Genomic DNA, 18,113 nt, shown 5'->3' with positions numbered 1-18,113 from the left:
CTTCCAACTCAGTGAGCAAACCAGAACCTCAGCCTGAGCTACAAATCTTCTCAAAACTCACTAATGAAATCCCTGGCCATGCACTCAGATCCTGCAAGGACCACCTGGTGAGAGTATTTGTTAACATCATTAACCTCTCCTTACTCCAACTTCTACAGATGCGCCATTGAGAACAGACTGTCCAGGTGTATAATGGCCTGGTACGGCAACAGCTCTGCCCAGGACCGTAAAAAACTGCAGAAGATTGTGTGCACAGCCCAGACCATCACAGAATCCACCCTCTCATCCATGGACTCCATTTACACAGCTCACTGCCACGGAGAGGCTGCCAACATCATCAAAGGCCCCTCCCACCCCAGTAACAAACTCCTACAACCTCTTCCATCAGGCAGGAGATACAGAACCTTGAACACAGGCACCAACAGGTTCAGGAATAGCTTCTTCCTGGCCGTTATTACACTGATGGATGGACTCTCTAACCTCAAATAATGTTGATCTTGCCTAGCGCATGCCCTGTGCAATACAACCCATATGTGTTGAAGGTTTCTTTCACCCTATGGTCTGCCTGTACTGCTCGTAAACAAACCTTTTCACCATAACTAGGGTTATGTGACAATAGACATATCAAATCAATTTATACTTGAGGTTCCCACCTGCTTGAAGAAGACTCAGTACCAAAGAAATATCAATCAACATGCCTTAATGACTCCAGTCTGGTGTCTCTGACATCCATCATTATGAAGTGTTTCAAGAGGTTAGTAATGGTTCACATCAGCTCCAGCCTCCGAGATTGTCTTGATCCACTACAATTCACGTACTGTCACAATAGGTCCAAAGCAAACGCCAGACTCCTGACCCTACACTCATCCCTGGAACATCTGGATAACAAGGACACCACATCAGACTCCTGTTCACTGACTTTAGCTCTGCCTTCAACACCATAATTCCAATCAAACTCATTTCCAAACTCTGAAACAAAGGACTCTGTTTCCCCCCACTGAAATTGGATCTTCGAGTTCTGACCCTCAAACCATAATCAATAAGGACAGGTGACAACACCTCCTCCACGATAATTCTTAACACTGGTACCCAGCAAGGCAGCCCCTCACTATATTCCTCATACACACTCAACTGTGTAGTCAAATTCTGCTCTAACTCTATTTGCAAGTTTGATGATCTCAAACAACAATGAGACAGAGGATGGGAAGGAGATAGCTTAGTAATATGGTGTAAAGACAACAATCATTCCCTCAGTGTCAGTGAAATGAAGGAGCTGCTCATTGACTTCAGGAAGCAGAGTGGAGGGCATGCCCCTGTCTACCATTAGTGCTGAGGTGGAGGTGGTCAAGAGCTTCCGGTTCCTTGGAATAAATAGCATCAATCAGACCTGGTATATCCATGTTGATGCTACAATGAAGAAAACTGACCAACTTGCTCTACTTTGACAGAAAACTAAGGAAATTCAGCATGTTATAATGACTCTTTTGAAAGATGTACCTTAGAAAGCATCCTGTCCAGATGCATCACAGCATGGGATGGTAATTGCTCTGCCCAAGACCATAAGAAATTTATAGAGAATTGTAAACACAGCCCAGTCCATCCCACAAACCAGCCTCCCATCCGTTGACTCCGTCTACACTTTTCCCTGCCTCAGGAAAGCAGTCAACACAATCATAGACTCCTCCCACCCTGGTTATACTCTCTTTCACTCTCTTCCATTGAGCAGAAGATGCAAAACTTTAAAAGCACACGCCAGCAGATTCAAGAACAGCTTCTTCCCTGCTGCTATGGGACTAATGAGCAGACCTCTCCCTCCGCGACTCCCTTGTCAGATCCACACCCCCCACCAACCCAACCTCCACTCCCGGCACCTTCCCCTGCAACCGCAAAAAATGCAAAACTTGCGCCCACACCTCCCCCCTCACTTCCCTCCAAGGCCCCAAGGAATCCTTCAATATCCATCAGAAATTCACCTGCACCTCCACACACATCATTTACTGCATCTGCTGCACCCGATGTGGCCTCCTATACAGACAGGCCGCCTACTTGCAGAAAGTTTCAGAGAACACCTCTGGGACACCCGCACCAACCAACCCAACCACCCCGTGACTCAACACTTCAACTCCCCCTCCCACTCCACCAAGGACATGCAGGTCCTTGGACTCCTCCATCGCCAGACCATGGCAACATGACACCTGGAGGAAGAGCGCCTCATCTTCCGCCTAGGAACCCTCCAACCACAAGGGATGAACTCAGATTTCTCCAGTTTCCTCATTTCCCCTCCCCCCACCCTGTCTCAGTCCCAACCCTCAGACTCAGCACCACCTCCTTAACCTGCAATCTTCTTCCTGACCTCTCCGCCCCTACCCCCTCTCCGGCCTATCACCCTCACCTTAACCTCCTTCCACCTATTGCATTCCTAATGCCCCTCCCCCAAGTCCCTCCTCCCTACCTTTTATCTTAGCCTGCTGGACACACTTTCCTCATTCCTGAAGAAGGGCTCATGCCCGAAACGTCGATTCTCCTTCTCCTTTGATGCTGCCTGACCTGCTGCGCTTTTCCAGCAACACATTTTAAGCTCTGATCTCCAGCATCTGCAGTCCTCACTTTCTCATATTAGAAGTGAACTTTCCCTGTAGCTGGAAAACCAAAGGAGGAAGAGAGGAGACCTGATCGAGATATACAAGATAATGAGTGGAATTGATAGAGTCAATAGCCAGAGACTTTTCCTCAGGGCAGGATTGACTGGTATGAGGAGCCTTAGTTTGAAGCTAGTAGGAGAAAGGTATAAAGGAGACATCAGAGGTAGGTTCTTTACGCAGAGAGTTGTGAATGAATGGAATGTGTTGCCAGCTGTGGTGGTGGAAGCAGAGTCATTGGGGACATTTAAGCGACTGCTGGACATGCACATGGATAGTAATGAGTTGAGGGGGGCGTAGGTTAAGTTATTATATTTTACATTAGGATTAAACCTCGGCACAACATCGTGGGCCAGAGGGCCTGTTCTGTGCTGTACTTTTCTATGTTCTATGTTCTAAAGTTCCAGTGTACAAGTGGTTGAGGGTGGTGAGGTCAGGGATAGGTTTACAAGGTCACGAGGGGACACCAGCAATCAGGATATTGGTTTGAAATGCGTGTACCTCACTGCCAGGAGCATTCGGAATAAGGTGAGTGAACTTGCAGCATGGGTTGGTACCTGAGATTTCGATGTTGTAGCCATTTCAGAGACATAGATAGAGCAGGGACAGGAATGGTTGTTGCAGGTTCCGGGATTTCAATATTTCAGTAAGAGCAGAGAAGATGGCAAAACAGGTGGGGTGTGGCATTGTTAATCAAGGATAGTATTGCAGCAGCCCTTTGGCCCATCCATCCACTTACGTAGTTTGGGCTGAGGTTAGAAACAGGAAAGGAGAGGTCACCCTGTTGGGAGGTTTCTATCGGCTTCCGAATTGTTCCAGAGATGTCGAGGAAAGGATAGCAAAGATGATTCTCGATAGGAGCAAGAGTAACAGGGTTATGGGAGACTTTAACTTCCCCATTACTGGGAATATTCCAGTTCAAACAGATTTTTTTAAAAAGATTTTTATTTTAAGATTCCTTCAGCCCAACAAGTCCACACCGACCCTCTGAAGAGTAACTCACACAGACCCATCTGCCTCTAACTAATGCACCTAATATGATGGACAATTTAGCATGGCCAATTCACCTGACCTGTACATCTTTGGATTGTGGGAGGAAACCCACACAGACACAGGGAGAATGTACAAACCCCACACAGACAATCACCCAAGGCTGGAATCGAACCCAGGGCCCTGGTGCTGTGAGGTAGCAGTTTTAACTACTGAGCCACTGCACCACTGTCTAGATGGGTTAGCTTTTCTTCAAGGTGTGCAGTAGAGTTTTCTGACACAGTATGTAGACAGACCCAATAAGGGGCAATGCCATTTTGGATTTGGTACTAGGAAATGAACCTGGCCAGGTGTTAGATTTGGAGATAGGTGAGCACTTGATGATAGTGACCATAATTCGGTTACGTTTACAATTGCAATAGGTAGGGATAGGTATATACTGCAGCGACAGAGGTATACCTGGGAGAAAGGCAATTATGATGCAATTAGGCCAGATTTAAGATGCATAGGATGGGGAAGGAAACTGCAGGGGATGGGCACACTTGAAATGTGGAGCTTATTCAAGGAACAGTTGCTGCGGGTCCTTGATAAGTATGTGCTTGTCAGGCAGGGAGGTAGTTGTCGAGAGAGGGAGCCATGGTTTACTAAAGAAATTGAAGGTCTTGTCAAGACGAAAAAGGATGCTTGGTGAGGATGAGGCGTGAAGGCTCTGATAGAGGGCTTGAGAGTTATAAATTAGCCAGAAATGATGTAAAGAGAGGGCTAAGAAGAGCCAGAGGGGACATGAGAAGTTGTTTGCAGATAGGATCAAGGAAAACCCAAAGGCCTTCTGTAGGTATATCAGGAATAAAGGAATGACGAGAGTAAGATGAGGGCTAATCAAAGATAGAAGTGGAAAGTTGTGTGTGGAATCTGAGGACATAGGGGAAGCTATAAGTGAATACTTTTCATCAGTATCCACATTGGAAAAGGGCAATATGAGTGAGAATACAGAGATACAGGCAACAAGATAGGCTGGGATTGATGTTGACAAAGAGGAGGTTTTAGTAATTTTGGAAGATCTAAAAATAGATAAGTCTCCTGGGCCGGATGGGTTTTATCCTCAGATTCTCTGGGAAGCCAGGGAGGAGATTGCCGAGCCTTTGGCTTTGATCTTTATGTCATCATTGTCGACAGGAGTAGTGCCAGAAGACTGGAGGACAGCAAATGTTGTCCCTTTGTTTAATAAGGGGAGTCGGGACAACCCTGGTAATTATAGACCAGTGAGCTTTACTTCAGCTGTGGGTAAGGTGTTGGAAAAAGTTATAAGAGATAGGATTTATAATCATCTGGAAAGGAATAATTTGATTATAGATAGTCAACACGGTTTGGTGAAGGGTAGGTCATGTTTCACAAACCTTCTTGAGTTCTTTTAGAAGGTGACAAAACAGGTGGATGAGGGTGAAGTGGTTGATGTGGTGTATATGGATTTCAGTAAGGAGTTTGATAAGGTTCCCCACAGTAGGCTATTGCACAAAATACGGAGTTTTGGGGTGGAGGTGATTTAGCAGTTTGGATCAGAAATTGGCTTACTGAAAGAAGACAGAGGGTGGTGGTTGATGAGAAATGTTAACCCTGGAGCTCAGTTATCAGTGGTGTACCGCAAGGATCTGTTTTGGGGCCACTGCTGTTTGTCATTTTTATAAATGATCTGGATGTCGGCGTAGAAGGATGGGTTAGTAAATTTGTGGATGACATGAAGGTAGGCAGAGTTGTGGATAGTGCCAAAGGATGTTGTGGGTTACAGAGGGTCATAGAGCTGGGCTGAGAAGTGGCAAATGAAGATTAATGCGGAAAAGTGTGAGGTAATCCACTTCAGAAGAAGTAACAGGAATGCAGAGTGCTGGGCTAATGGTAAACTCTTTGGCAGTGTAGATGAACAGAGAGATCTCGGTGTCCAGGCGGATAAATCCTTGAAAGTTGCCACCCAGGTTGATAGGATTGTTAAGATGGCATACAGTGTGTTGGCGTTTCTGGTTGGGGGATTGAATTTTGGAGTCACGAGGTCATGCTTCAGCTGTACAAGACACTGGTAAGGCCGCACCTGGAGTATTGCATACAGTTCTGGTCACCGCATTATAGGAAGGATATGGAAGCTTTGGAAAGAGTTCAGAGAAGATTTTCCAGGGTGTTGCCTTGTATAGAGGGAAGGTCTTATGAGGAAAAGCTGAGGGAACTGAGGCTGTTTTCATTGGAGAGAAGAAGATTGAGAGGTGATTTAATTGAGACATATAAGGTAATCAGAAGTTTAGATAGGGTGGACAGTGAGAGCCTTTTTCCTCAGATGGTGAAGGCTGACACAATGAGACATAGCTTTAAATTGAGGGCTGATAGTTTTAGGATAGATATGGATATGTGGAAAATATTCAGCCTGGATTCCAGTTACTAGTGGTGTGCCACAAGGATTTGTTTTGGGACCACTGCTTTTGTCATTTTTATAAATGACTTAGATGAAGGCATAGGTGGATGGATTAGTAAATTTGCAGATAACACTAAAGTTGGTGGAGTAGTGGACAGGGTGGAAGAATGTTATAGGTTGCAGGGGGACTTGGATAGAGTCATAGAGATGTACAGCATGGAAACAGACCCTTCAGTCCAATCCGTCCATGCCGACCAGAAATCCCAACCCAATCTTGTCCCACCTGCCAATACCCGGCCCATATCCCTCCAAACCCTTCCTATTCATATACAGATCTAAATTCCTCTTAAATGTTGCAATTGTACCAGCCTCCACCACTTCCTCTGGCAGCTCATTCCATATACATACCACCCTCTGTGTGAAAAAGTTGCCCCTTAGGCCTCTTTTATATCTTTCCCCTATCACCCTAAACCTATGCCCTCTAGTTCTGGACTCCCCCACTCCAGGGAAAAGACTTTGCCTATTTATCCTATCCATGCCCCTCATAATTTTGTAAACCTCTACAAGGTCACCCCCTCAGCCTCCGATGCTCCAGGGAAAACAGCCCCAGACTGTTCAGCCTCTCCCTTTAGATCAAATCCTCCAACCCTGGCAACATCCTTGTAAATCTTTTCTGAACCCTTTCAAGTTTCACAACCTCTTTCCGATAGGAAGGAGACCAGAATTGCACGCAATATTCCAACAGTGGCCTGACCAATGTCCTGTACAGCCGCAACATGACCTCCCAACTCCTGTACTCAATACTCTGACCAGTAAAGGAAAGCATACCAAACGCCTTCTTCACTATCCTATCTACCTGCGACTCCACTTTCAAGGAGCTATGAACCTGCACTCCAAGGTCTCTTTGTTCAGCAACACTAAATGTGAAGTGATGTACTTTGGGAAGAATAACAGGATGGGAGAGTACAGTGTCAATAGAAAGACTCTAGGGAGTGTGGATGTGCAGAGGGATCTTGCATTGGTAGGGGGATTGAGTTCCGGAGCCGCAATATCATGCTGCAACTATACAAAACACTGGTGCGGCCTCACGTAGAATATTGTGTACAGTTCTGGTCGCTATATTTCGAGAAGGATGTGGAAGTATTGGAAAAGGGGCAGAGGAGATTTACCATGATATTGCCTGGTCTGGAGGGAAGGTCTTATGAGGAAAGGCTGAGAGACTTGTGTCTGTTCTCATTGGAGAGAAGAAACTAAGAGGGGATTTGATAGAGACATACAAGATAATCAGAGGATTAGATTAGAGAGTCTTTTTCCTAGGATGATGACGTCAGCTTGTACGAGGGGGCATAACTACAAATTGAGGGGTGACAGATTTAAGACAGATGTCAGAGGTCGGTTCTTTACTCAGAGAGTGGTAAGGGCGTGGAATGCCCTACCTGCCAATGTAGTTAACTCAGCCACATTAGGGAGATTTAAACAGTCCTTAGATAAGCACATGGATGATGATGGGATAGTGTAGGGGGACGAGCTGAGAATAGTTCACAGGTCGGTGTAACATCGAAGGCCGAAGAGCCTGTTCTGCGCTGTATTGTTCTATGTTCTGTACTGGGGGTAGTTTCTTCACTCAGAGAGAAGTAGGGGTGTGGAATGGCCTGCCTGCAACAGTATTAGACTTGCTGACGTTAAGGGTATTTAAATGGGCATTGGACATGCATACCGATAATAATGGAACGGTGTAGATTACCTCGGCCCATCATCAAGGGCTGAAGGGCCTGTACTGTGGTGTAAAATTCTATGTTCTGCGTGTCTATGTGTGTGTGCAAGAGAGAGAGAGTGTGCGTGTGTGAGTGTCTATGTGTGTGTATGGGTGCATGTGTGTGTCTGTGTTTCTGCGTGTAAGTGCAGGAGTCAGTAAAAACACAACTGCACAATAATGTTATTCAACATTTTCACCACCAGGAACACACCCATGTGGCCAGGGAACCAGTGACAAGCAAAGCTCGGAATAAGCAATGCTTATGTGCAAGAAGTGAAGGTGGGGTAGTAGGGATTAAATGAAAATAGAGTTGGCAGGGAACCACATTCCCCACAGTGCCCACATCTCCCTGACGACATTAGAAGTGTTGGTGGAGACCGTGTGCTCCTTCTTCAGGAATACTCAGGAAGTAACTGCGGAAGGAGGCAGGCAATCGGCCGTAATGACCCCTTCATGGCCCGCTGCCTGGACCTGTTTGTGGCCAGTTTGGCCAGGCCCAGGAGCAGACCCACGAGGAGGTCCTCTGACCTGCCCTCCCCTCTCTGCACTAGGTGCCCAAAGATCAGGAGTGTGGGACTGACGTGCAACCAGAAACACAGGAGGAGGTTCTTCAGGTAACTAAAAAGGGGGTGCAGACGCCCGCATCCACTGACTCCACAGCACCACAAAACAAACAGTTCAGCTGAGAGTCTGTGAACCACCCCAATCTGTGGTTACAAGGGTCTGCTGTTTGCAGCATCCTCCACCCAAATCTTCGTAGGAAAGAGGGACAATCCCTGTGCAGACAGCCCTCCTCTGGGAATCCACACCGCCCGGCGGCAAATGGGAACGCCAAGGTTTGTCTGGGCAGTGGATGAAAGAGAAGAGGTGGATGGTGCACAGCATCAGTCTGTACAGGGCTTGTCATTTCACTGCATTAAAAGGCATGTAACATTTCAGATGTGGGCTCAGGTTGTGTGGAACAGGTTCTCGTTGAAGGTACAGGATCCTGGGGCTAATGTGAAATTCCGTCTGGGCAGGGGTGTGTGCAGATGGGATTTCACCGCAGACCTGAGCATCCTGTAGATTTAGATTTAGATTACTTACAGTGTGGAAACAGGCCCTTCGGCCCAACAAGTCCACACCGACCCGCCGAAGCGCAACCCACCCATACCCCTACATTTACCCCTTACCTAACACTACGGGCAATCTAGCATGGCCAATTCAACTGACCTGCACATCTTTGGACTGTGGGAGGAAACCGGAGCACCCGGAGGAAACCCACGCAGACACGGGGAGAATGTAACTGCATTGGATGGCAGTGGCTGCGAACCAGATGTCTGAGACACCTGTGTGCCAATTTCTGTGGCAGTGTCCATCCCAGGCCTCTGCCACCCAGCACATCCCGACCCTGGTCACACTGACCACCACGGCCCTCCCCCCCAACAGCCACTTGAACCCGCAAGTACGGTGATGTGGATTTCTGAGCAACGGCTCCTTGACGACAGCCGCTACTCCTGCCGGAGGGTAGGTGTGACTCAATTCGACCATGTCCCAGACAGTGATCAGGTCCTGGTAAAAGACAGGCAGCATCCTGAGGGTGACCTCTAAACCGTCTCGGTCGATGAACAAGAACTGCAGATTGTAGTTGAGGTTACACACCTGGTGGAAAAAATACGTTGCCAGGATGCACCATCTAGAAAGATGCTCAATGGAAAGGTCTGGATAGTCACTACCTGGGTGCGAACGCTCACCAGCGATTGACCACCCTCCTCAATAGGGAGACTCAGGATCTGTGCATCGACCCATTGTGTCTTTTTGTCCCAGAAGAAGTGAATCAACATTCTCTGGATGTCAGCGACAAAACCAGAAGGAGGGACCAAAGTGATCAGCCGGTACCACAGCATGGCGGCCACCAGCTGGTTTATGAGCAGCACTCGACTCCTGTAAGATAGCACTCTGAGCAGTCCTGTCCAGCGGCCTAGGCGAGCCGAGACTTTGGCCTCCAGCTCCTGCCAGTTGGCCGGCCAGGATTCCTCAGCCGGGCTGAGGTAGACCCCCAGGTAGAGGAGATGGGTGGTACTCCAGCTGAACCCCCGTAACTCCTCCGGCAGAGACTCCACCCACCACGGACCGACCAGTAGTCCAGAACATTTGGCCCAGTTGATCCTGGCGGAAGACGCTGCCGAGTACATAGCCTGGCACTCGCGCATCCTCCCCAGGTCAGCCGGGTCGGTGAAAGTGAGCAGCACGTTGTCGGTGTAGGTCGAGAGGACCACCCCCGTGCCCACGCCGCACAGAACCAGCCCCGACAACCTCCTCCGCAAGAGGCGCAGGAAAGGCTCCATGCACAGGGAATACAGCTGGCCAGACAGGGGGCAGCCTTGACGCACTCCTCTCCCGAAGCGAAGGGGCGCCGTCAGGGACCCGTTAGCTTTAACCAGACACTCTGCGGCGGCGTACAAAAATCGTATCCGGGCAACGAACTGTATCTCGAACCCGAATGCCCGCAGAGTCCCGACCAGGTACTCGTGATCGACCTGTCGAATGCCTTCTCCTGAATGAGAGACAGGAAGGTGCTCGGCAAAGCAGACCATCGACAGAAATGGATCAGGTCCTGGACCAGGTGGATGGTGTTGTGTATCCTCCAGCCCGGGACCGTGTAGGACTGGTCTGGGTGAATCATGTGGACCAGCATGGATGCCATGTGGAGGTGGAGGGGAAGGTGATGGAGTCAGGATGGAGATTTGGCCAGATGTCCATCAAATTGAAGGACTTGACTAGGTCTCTCAACCTCCTCCCTGATGCCAAATCAGTCCAGGCCTTTGTCAATTTAGGCGAGAAGAGCAGACACTTCTCCGTAGAAACACGTTTCCCTCGGTCTGGACACAGGAACGTAGACGTTCACAAAGTGAAGCACCGTGACCAAACCCCCCGCCAAACAAATGGCCTGGCACAGTCTCCCTGACCCCCAAGCTAAAACTGTGGGTCCGACAAGATAGCCATCCCACCAGATCTGCAGGTGAGGCAACTCATGTAGTCCTCCCATTTTCTCCTGAGGAGATGGGAGTTTCTTGCAGGAAGCACACTGCAAGCTTCCTGTTCTGAAGGGCCGCAAAGTTCTGGAATTTACGCTGTGATTCCCTGCTGCTGTTGATGTTGAGGCTGGTTAGGGTATTCTACATTGTCTGCAGTAGTGTGCAAACACCACCAGTGAAACTGTTAAAAGCATCTACTGGGCAGATGGAGAAGGGGCATAACAATCCCTTGCCCTCTCCTTGAGTGAATTGAGGAAGGGTCATTCCAAGCCAACCCAGCTGTATGGCAAATAGCCCAACACCTCAGCAGTCGAGAGCCGGTTGGACCCTATCACGGTGACCATCTGTCCCCTCAAAAAATCCCGGAGCAGCAACAGTCCACATGTAAGGAGCTCCGGGTAGCAACAACATTTCTGAGGTGGGACCTGAGGCAGAGCCTAGACAGCAAAAGCAGAGGTGGGAATGCCATGTGTCAACAGAACTGGGTTGGCCCAGGCAGCAGCAACAGTGGAAATACAGTCATAAACTAACACAGGAAACAGGTCCTTCAGCCCAAACTGGTCCGCATTTGCTCCATATCCCTCTAAACCCTTCCCATCCATGTACCTATCCAAGTGTTTTGTAAATGTTGCTAATTTACCTGCCTCGACCACTTTCTCTGGCAGCCCATTCCATATACTCACCACTCTCTGGGTGAAGAAGTTACCCCTCAGGGCCTTCTTAAACCTATTACCTCGAGTTTACAATTCCCCATCCCTGGGAAAAAGACTGTATGTATTCATCCTATCTGTGCCCCTCATGATTTTATACACCTCAATAAGGCCACCCCTCATTCCCCTATGTTCCAAGGAATAAGGTCCTATCCTGGCCAGCCTCTCCCTATAACTCAGGCCTACTAGTCCTGGCAATATCCTTGTAAACCTTCTTTGCACTCTTTCCAATTTAACTATGCCTTTACTATAACACGGTGACCAAAATTGGTGTGGCCTCACCAATGACTTATACAAGTGTAACATAACGTCCCAACTCCTAATGCCTCAACCAATGAAGGCCAGCCTGCTTAATGCCTTCTTCACGCCCTGTCTACCTGTGACACCGCTTTATATTTGTACTCCTATGTCCTACAACACACCACAGGATCTTAACATTTACTGTACAAGTTCTACCTTGGTTTGACTTTCCAAGGTACAACACCTCAGATTGATCTGTAGAGAGGCTTATACAGCAGAAAAGAACAGAGTTGACAGTGCACTCCAACCAGTAGAGCTTCTTCCTTCTGGCTGTGGACCAGGCAGTTTGGAGTCAGTCCCCTGAACTCAGAAAATTCTAATTCTCCTGGTTATAATTTTGTTTCTCATCACCAAGTCAATCTTTATTGACTAAGTCAAAAATCACACCACACCAGGCTATAGTCTAACAGGTTTATTTGAAAACATTAGCTTTCGAAGCATTGCTCCATCATCAGGTGCACCGGGTAAGGAGGCATCAGACATAGAATTTATAAGTGAAAGATCAAAGGGTCATACAACCGATGTGAAATGGCTGACTCCCTCACTTAATCTGTTAGAAGGGAGATGTAGGTTTCGATTGATTAAAATGCAAATTCCAGAATTTTTTTCAACTCAATGCTCCGAGGTAACTAAAAGATTTTATCAGTGTATACAAGAGGTGACATTTCAGTTCAGACAATGCATTTCAGATGGACTGCAGTCGTTCAAGAAGGCAGCTTATCCCCCACTTTCTCAAGGGCAACTAGGGACAGGCATTAAATGCTGGCCCAGCCAGACACCCATAACTGAATTAAAAATAAAACACTGTACACACAGGAGCATTGGAGGTTTGGAACTCACTCCTCAAACAACATTGATACTAATTCAGTTATTGAAGTTAAATATAAATTTTTATTAAGCAAAAGAATGAAGGGATATGGGCTCAAGGCAGGTAATTGAATTAGATCATCATCAGCCCAGATGGTGTAGGCTTGAGGGGCTGAATGGTGTCCTCCTGTTCTGTGTTCCTCAGTGATCTTCAAGATGAAGAGGCAGGTTATTAGAGGGGAGTTGCTGGATGAGTTGGTTTAGCAGGGTAAGGATTTGAAGGAAGCCATGTTCAGGGTTTGCTTTATGTCTCAGCAGATTGTTAAGAGTTATCAACCTCACTGTCTTGGTAAATGTCAATATTTTGAAACATAATGAGATTTGAAAACTTGTTACTGAAGTGGACAACATTGTTCGAGCCAATTAGGTCCATAACCAATATAGAAATGAAATATAAACATACCATTCCATTCTAGTTGAATATGAATTGTGAGCCTCACTGACTGGGCCAGCTTTTAATGTCCATCCCTAATTATCCTGGAGAAGATGGATCTGCTGGAGTCTGTTTGGAGGGTGCATGTCTGTGTTCTTTCTGTCTGGAGTGGAAATGGTCCTGTCTGTTAATAAATTGTCATGTTGTTCTGCTATAATGTGACAATTGTGACCCTCAGCAACCTTGCGTTATATAAAATCGTGCTATGGACAACGGCTAAATAAAATCGCACTGTAGAAGATTGCGCTGTGGAAGACTGCCCATCTAACATTTTGCTCTCAAATAAATTTGGAAACACTCTCCATCAAAAGGTATCTTTTTGTATAAATGCAGTAAAAAGTAAGAAGATGACCCAGGGAGATCATCGAACGGAAGACTGAAGACAGCAAAGAAGACAGAGATTGAGATTAAGTTAGTGCAATGGTTAATAATTGTGTTATTGGAACAGCATTTTGAAAGAGTTAGGGTCAGAAAGTAATTAGTTAAGAAAAACGGGGATTAGATTTGTTAATAATTTTTGTCTAGTGTTCTATTAGGAAAATAACTTGTTATTTTTCTATAAGTAGTGGAAATTCAGAGTTCTCTGTCACTCCCTCACATTTGAACAGATTACAAGGCGAGGTGAGGTTTTCTGGGGGTTTGGTTTTAATTAACAGAGGGGTTCTAACTCATTGTCACAACAGTTTGAGGTCTCATCATCCAGGATTTGGACAAATTTGAACAGATTTGGAGTACGGAAGATCCAGTAGATTTAAAAACTTGGTAATTAGTGTCCTTAACTAAAACTTCAGTGAGAAAATTTGTTTAATTTCAGTTTCTTGTGGACGGTTAAATTTGAAGTGAGAGAAATGGCTCTTATATTTGCAGAAGAGATTCTGGGGTTTGAAGATGCATCCCAAATTTGCCGAGAAGGTTTAGAGAGATAGGAAGGATATACTTTTAGAGTTAGCAGACAGGTTAGAATTGGGATCGAGAGTGTGGTGCTGGAAAAGCACAGCCAGTCAGGCAGCATCTGATGAAGGGCTTATGCCCGAAATGTCGATTCTCCTGCTCCTTGGATGCTGCCTGACCTGCTGTGCTTTTGCAGCACCACACTCTCGACTTTGATCTCCAGCATCAGCAGTCCTCACTTTCTCCAGGTTAGAATTAGGTTCAAACAAAGGCAAAAGAGAAGCTGAACTTGTAATGGAGTTGGTTAAGAACTCAGAGAAACAGACAAGTGTAGTAGAGTTAGAAAAACTTAAGTTGCAATTGAGGCAAATGGAGTTAGAAGATAAAGGCAGAGAGAGAAGATTCTTAGCTGAGCAAAATGAAAAAGAGAAAGGGAGAGAAAAGAAAGGGAGAGAGAGAATTTGAGCTTCAGAAGTTGTGAATTAGTCATGAAAGTCATGTTAACAGGATGGAGATGAAGAAAGAAGCTAGTGATGTATACAAATATGTCAAAACTCTGCCACATTTTGATGAGAAAGATATTGACGCCTTCATTATTTAATTTGAAAAATTGGCTAGGCAGATGGAGTGGTCTGAGGATTTATGGGTAATGCTAGTTCAGACTAAACTGGTAGGCAGAGCTAATGAGGTATTTGCTACGCTGTCAGATGAGGGGTCAAGGGATTACAAAATGGTTAAACAGGCTCTTTTAAGTGCTCATGAATTGGTACTAGAAGCATATAGACAGTGGTTCAGAAGACATAAAGAAGGAACCAGGTCAGACTTACATTTTGATAAATGGGTGCAAACCTTAAAAATAGACAAGGCAGGAGGCTGGAAGAACACAGCAGGCCAGGCGGCTTCAGGAGGGACAAGCAGGAGGCTGGAGGAACACAGCAGGCCAGGCGGCTTCAGGAGGGACAAGCAGGAGGCTGGAGGAACACAGCAGGCCAGGCGGCTTCAGGAGGGACAAGCAGGAGGCTGGAAGAACACAGCAGGCCAGGCGGCTTCAGGAGGGACAAGCAGGAGGCTGGAGGAACACAGCAGGCCAGGCGGCTTCAGGAGGGACAAGCAGGAGGCTGGAGGAACACAGCAGGCCAGGCGGCTTCAGGAGGGACAAGCAGGAGGCTGGAGGAACACAGCAAGGCAGGCAGCATCGGGAGGGACAGGCAGGAGTCTGGAGAAACACAGCGAGGCAGGCAGCATCTGGAGGGACAGGCAGGAGGCTGGAGGAACACAGCGAGGCAGGCAGCATCTGGAGGGACAGGCAGGAGGCTGGAGGAACACAGCAAGGCAGGCAGCATCAGGAGGTACAGGCAGGAGGCTGGAGGAACACAGCAAGGCAGGCAGCATCAGGAAGGACAGGCAGGAGGCTGGGGGAACACAGCAAGGCAGGCAGCATCAGGAGGGACAGGCAGGAGGCTGGAGGAACACAGCAAGGCAGGCAGCATCAGGAAGGACAGGCAGGAGGCTGGGGGAACACAGCAAGGCAGGCAGCATCAGGAGGGACAGGCAGGAGGCAGGAGGAACACAGCAAGGCAGGCAGCATCAGGAAGGACAGGCAGGAGGCTGGGGGAACACAGCAAGGCAGGCAGCATCAGGAGGTACAGGCAGGAGGCTGGAGGAACACAGCAAGGCAGGCAGCATCAGGAGGGACAGGCAGGAAGATGGAAGAACAGGCAGCATCAGAAATACAGAATACTGGCAGGGGGCTGGGGGAACACAGGAAGCCAGGCAGCATCAGGAGGTGGAGAAGTCAACGTTTTGGGTGCAACCCTTCTTCAAGATGAGGGGTGGGTGGAAGGGGAGCTGAAGTTAAAGGGGGGAGAGTGCGAAGTGGTGAGGTAGGGATAGGTGAACACAGGTGGAGGGTACGACCTAGTTAGTCGATGGGAGAGATGAATCCGGTTGGTGACTGTAAGGAAGGGTTGATGAGAGGAATGGAAGGGAGTGGGATGGGAGATGGGGAGGGAGGTTATTTGAAATTGGAGAACATAATGTTGAGTCCTCTGGGCTGTGGGCTGCTCAGGCGGAAGATGAGGTACTGTTCCCCCAATTTGCAATCTGATTCGCTCTGACAATGGAGGAAGCTAAGGATGGTTAGGTCAGAAAGGGAATGAGAAGTGGAATTAAAATCCCACTCTGAGGATAGTCCTTTCCCTGTCTCAGTGTCAGATTCCCACAAGCTCATGACATGGTATCACCAGTGAGTGTGACACTCCAGGCATCCATCTAATCAAATCTTGACTTGCCCATTCACTATATTGCCACTGTATTTTTGTCAATCTCTTAGTCTGTTGTCCTCTCTCCTTTTCTGACTCTGTGTCTCTGTAACTTCTCCCAGATTCCATTACCTGTTCACTGAGGCTGGACTGGGAAGATGACTGTGTGACAGGGAAGCAGTTTCCGGTTTGTCAAATCTCTGTAATTCTCCCCCTTTTTCTCTGATAGGTGCAGTATCTGCACATGATTTGTGTTACTCAGTAAAAAATAAAGCAGGAAACCAATATGGAAACTGTGGCAAGAATGAACAGAATGCCTACGTTGGATGTGCAGTAAAGTACGTTCACAGATTTATAAAATCATTCTGTACAGTGGACGCCCTTAAGCCCATCAAAGTTATACTGCCCAAAATTATACTACTACCTCTACCAGTCTCAGTTTCCTGCGCTCGGCCCATAGCTCAGAGTTGAGAGTGTGGTGCTGGAAAAGCACAGCAGGTCAGGCAGCATTCCGAGGAGCAGGAATGCTCATCCAAGTATTTTTAACAGGTTGTGAGGTTTCCTGCCTCAATTACCCTTCCAGGCAATGCCTGCCCAATGCCACCACCCTTTGGGTGAAAAATCATTTCCTCAAATCCCCTTTAAATCTCCTGCCTTTCACTTTAAAATTATGCCCCCTCATTATTGACCCTTCAACTAAGGAGAACAGATAAATCTATCCACGCTCTCCATGCCCCTCATAATCTTATGCACCTCGATCAGGTGCCCCTTTAACTTTCTCTGCTCCAAAGAAAACAACCTAAACTTATCCAACCTCTACTCAAAGCTGAAATGTTCCATCCGAGGCAACACCGGGCAAATCTCTGATGAAGAGTTATCTGGATTCGAAACGTTCGCTTGCTCTCTCTCCATAGATGCTGCCTGACCCACTGTGACTTCCAGCAGTTTTGTTTTCAGTTCCATTTGTTCCTATCGAATCCTGGTGAATCTTGCCCTCCAGTGCAATCGCATCCCTCCTATAATGTGTAGATCAGAACTGCACACAGAACGCCAGCTGTGGCCTCACCAAAGTCACATACAGCGCTGACATAATCTCCCTGCTCTTATAATCTATGCCACGACTGATAATAGCAAAGGTCCTGTAGAAGACATAGCAGCAGAAGGAGGCAACTCAACCCCTTGATTTACAACATGTATGAAGGACATGGAGTGAATATGCTGGAGCCAACTTTGCAGATGACCCAAAATTAGATGGAAAGGCAGGTTGTGAGAGGGATGCAAATAGTACTATTCTCCTTCAGGAAAAGAGTCTGCCATCCTTACCTGGTCTGGCCGACATATGACTCCAGACCCACAGCCATGTGGTTGACTCTTAACTGTCCTCTGGGCAATTAGGGATGGGCAATAAATGCTGGCCTAACTAGTGATGCCCTCATCCGGTGAATGATTAAAACAAAAAGTTTACATCAAGATTTTGATAGGTTAAGTAAACAAGCAAAAAGTTGGCAAATGGAGTATAATGTGGGAAAATATGAAATTGTTCATTTCGGAATGGAGAACAAATCAGAATAGTATTGAAATGGAAAGAAACTGCTGAAAGCTGTGACACGAAGGGATTGGGGGTATTTATGCAAGCAATACAGAAAGCTAGCACTCAGGAGCAACAGGTAATTAGGAAGTGCTTATTTCAAGGACCACGGAGTATAAGGGTAGGGGAGCCTTACTGCAACTGTGCAAGGTGCTCATAAGACTACATCTGGAATTCTGTGAGCAGTTTTATTTCAAGAAAAATATCATTTTATTGGAGGCAGTTCTGAGAAAGGCATTAGGATCATCCCTGATATGGAGGGA

General features: G+C 47.1%; 1 protein-coding gene across 1 annotated transcript in view; it reads left to right on the top strand.

Moving 5' to 3' along the window:
* The window catches only part of LOC148152298 (disintegrin and metalloproteinase domain-containing protein 12-like), a 657,223-nt gene that overhangs the window by 308,842 nt on the left and 330,268 nt on the right, over positions 1-18,113 (top strand). Inside the window, exon 15 of the mRNA XM_087986062.1 lies at positions 16,492-16,600. Within this exon, the coding sequence (XP_087842188.1) occupies positions 16,492-16,600 (109 nt within the window). The remainder of the gene's footprint in view (positions 1-16,491; positions 16,601-18,113) is intronic.

This window comes from Chiloscyllium plagiosum, unplaced genomic scaffold (assembly GCF_037043375.1).
Source record: "Chiloscyllium plagiosum isolate Xiang-an unplaced genomic scaffold, Cpla_swu_hap1 HiC_scaffold_1, whole genome shotgun sequence".
Classification (NCBI taxonomy): Eukaryota; Metazoa; Chordata; class Chondrichthyes; order Orectolobiformes; family Hemiscylliidae; genus Chiloscyllium; species Chiloscyllium plagiosum.
The sequence above is the reverse complement of the archived record's forward strand: the minus strand, read 5'-3'. Positions and strand labels throughout refer to the sequence as shown.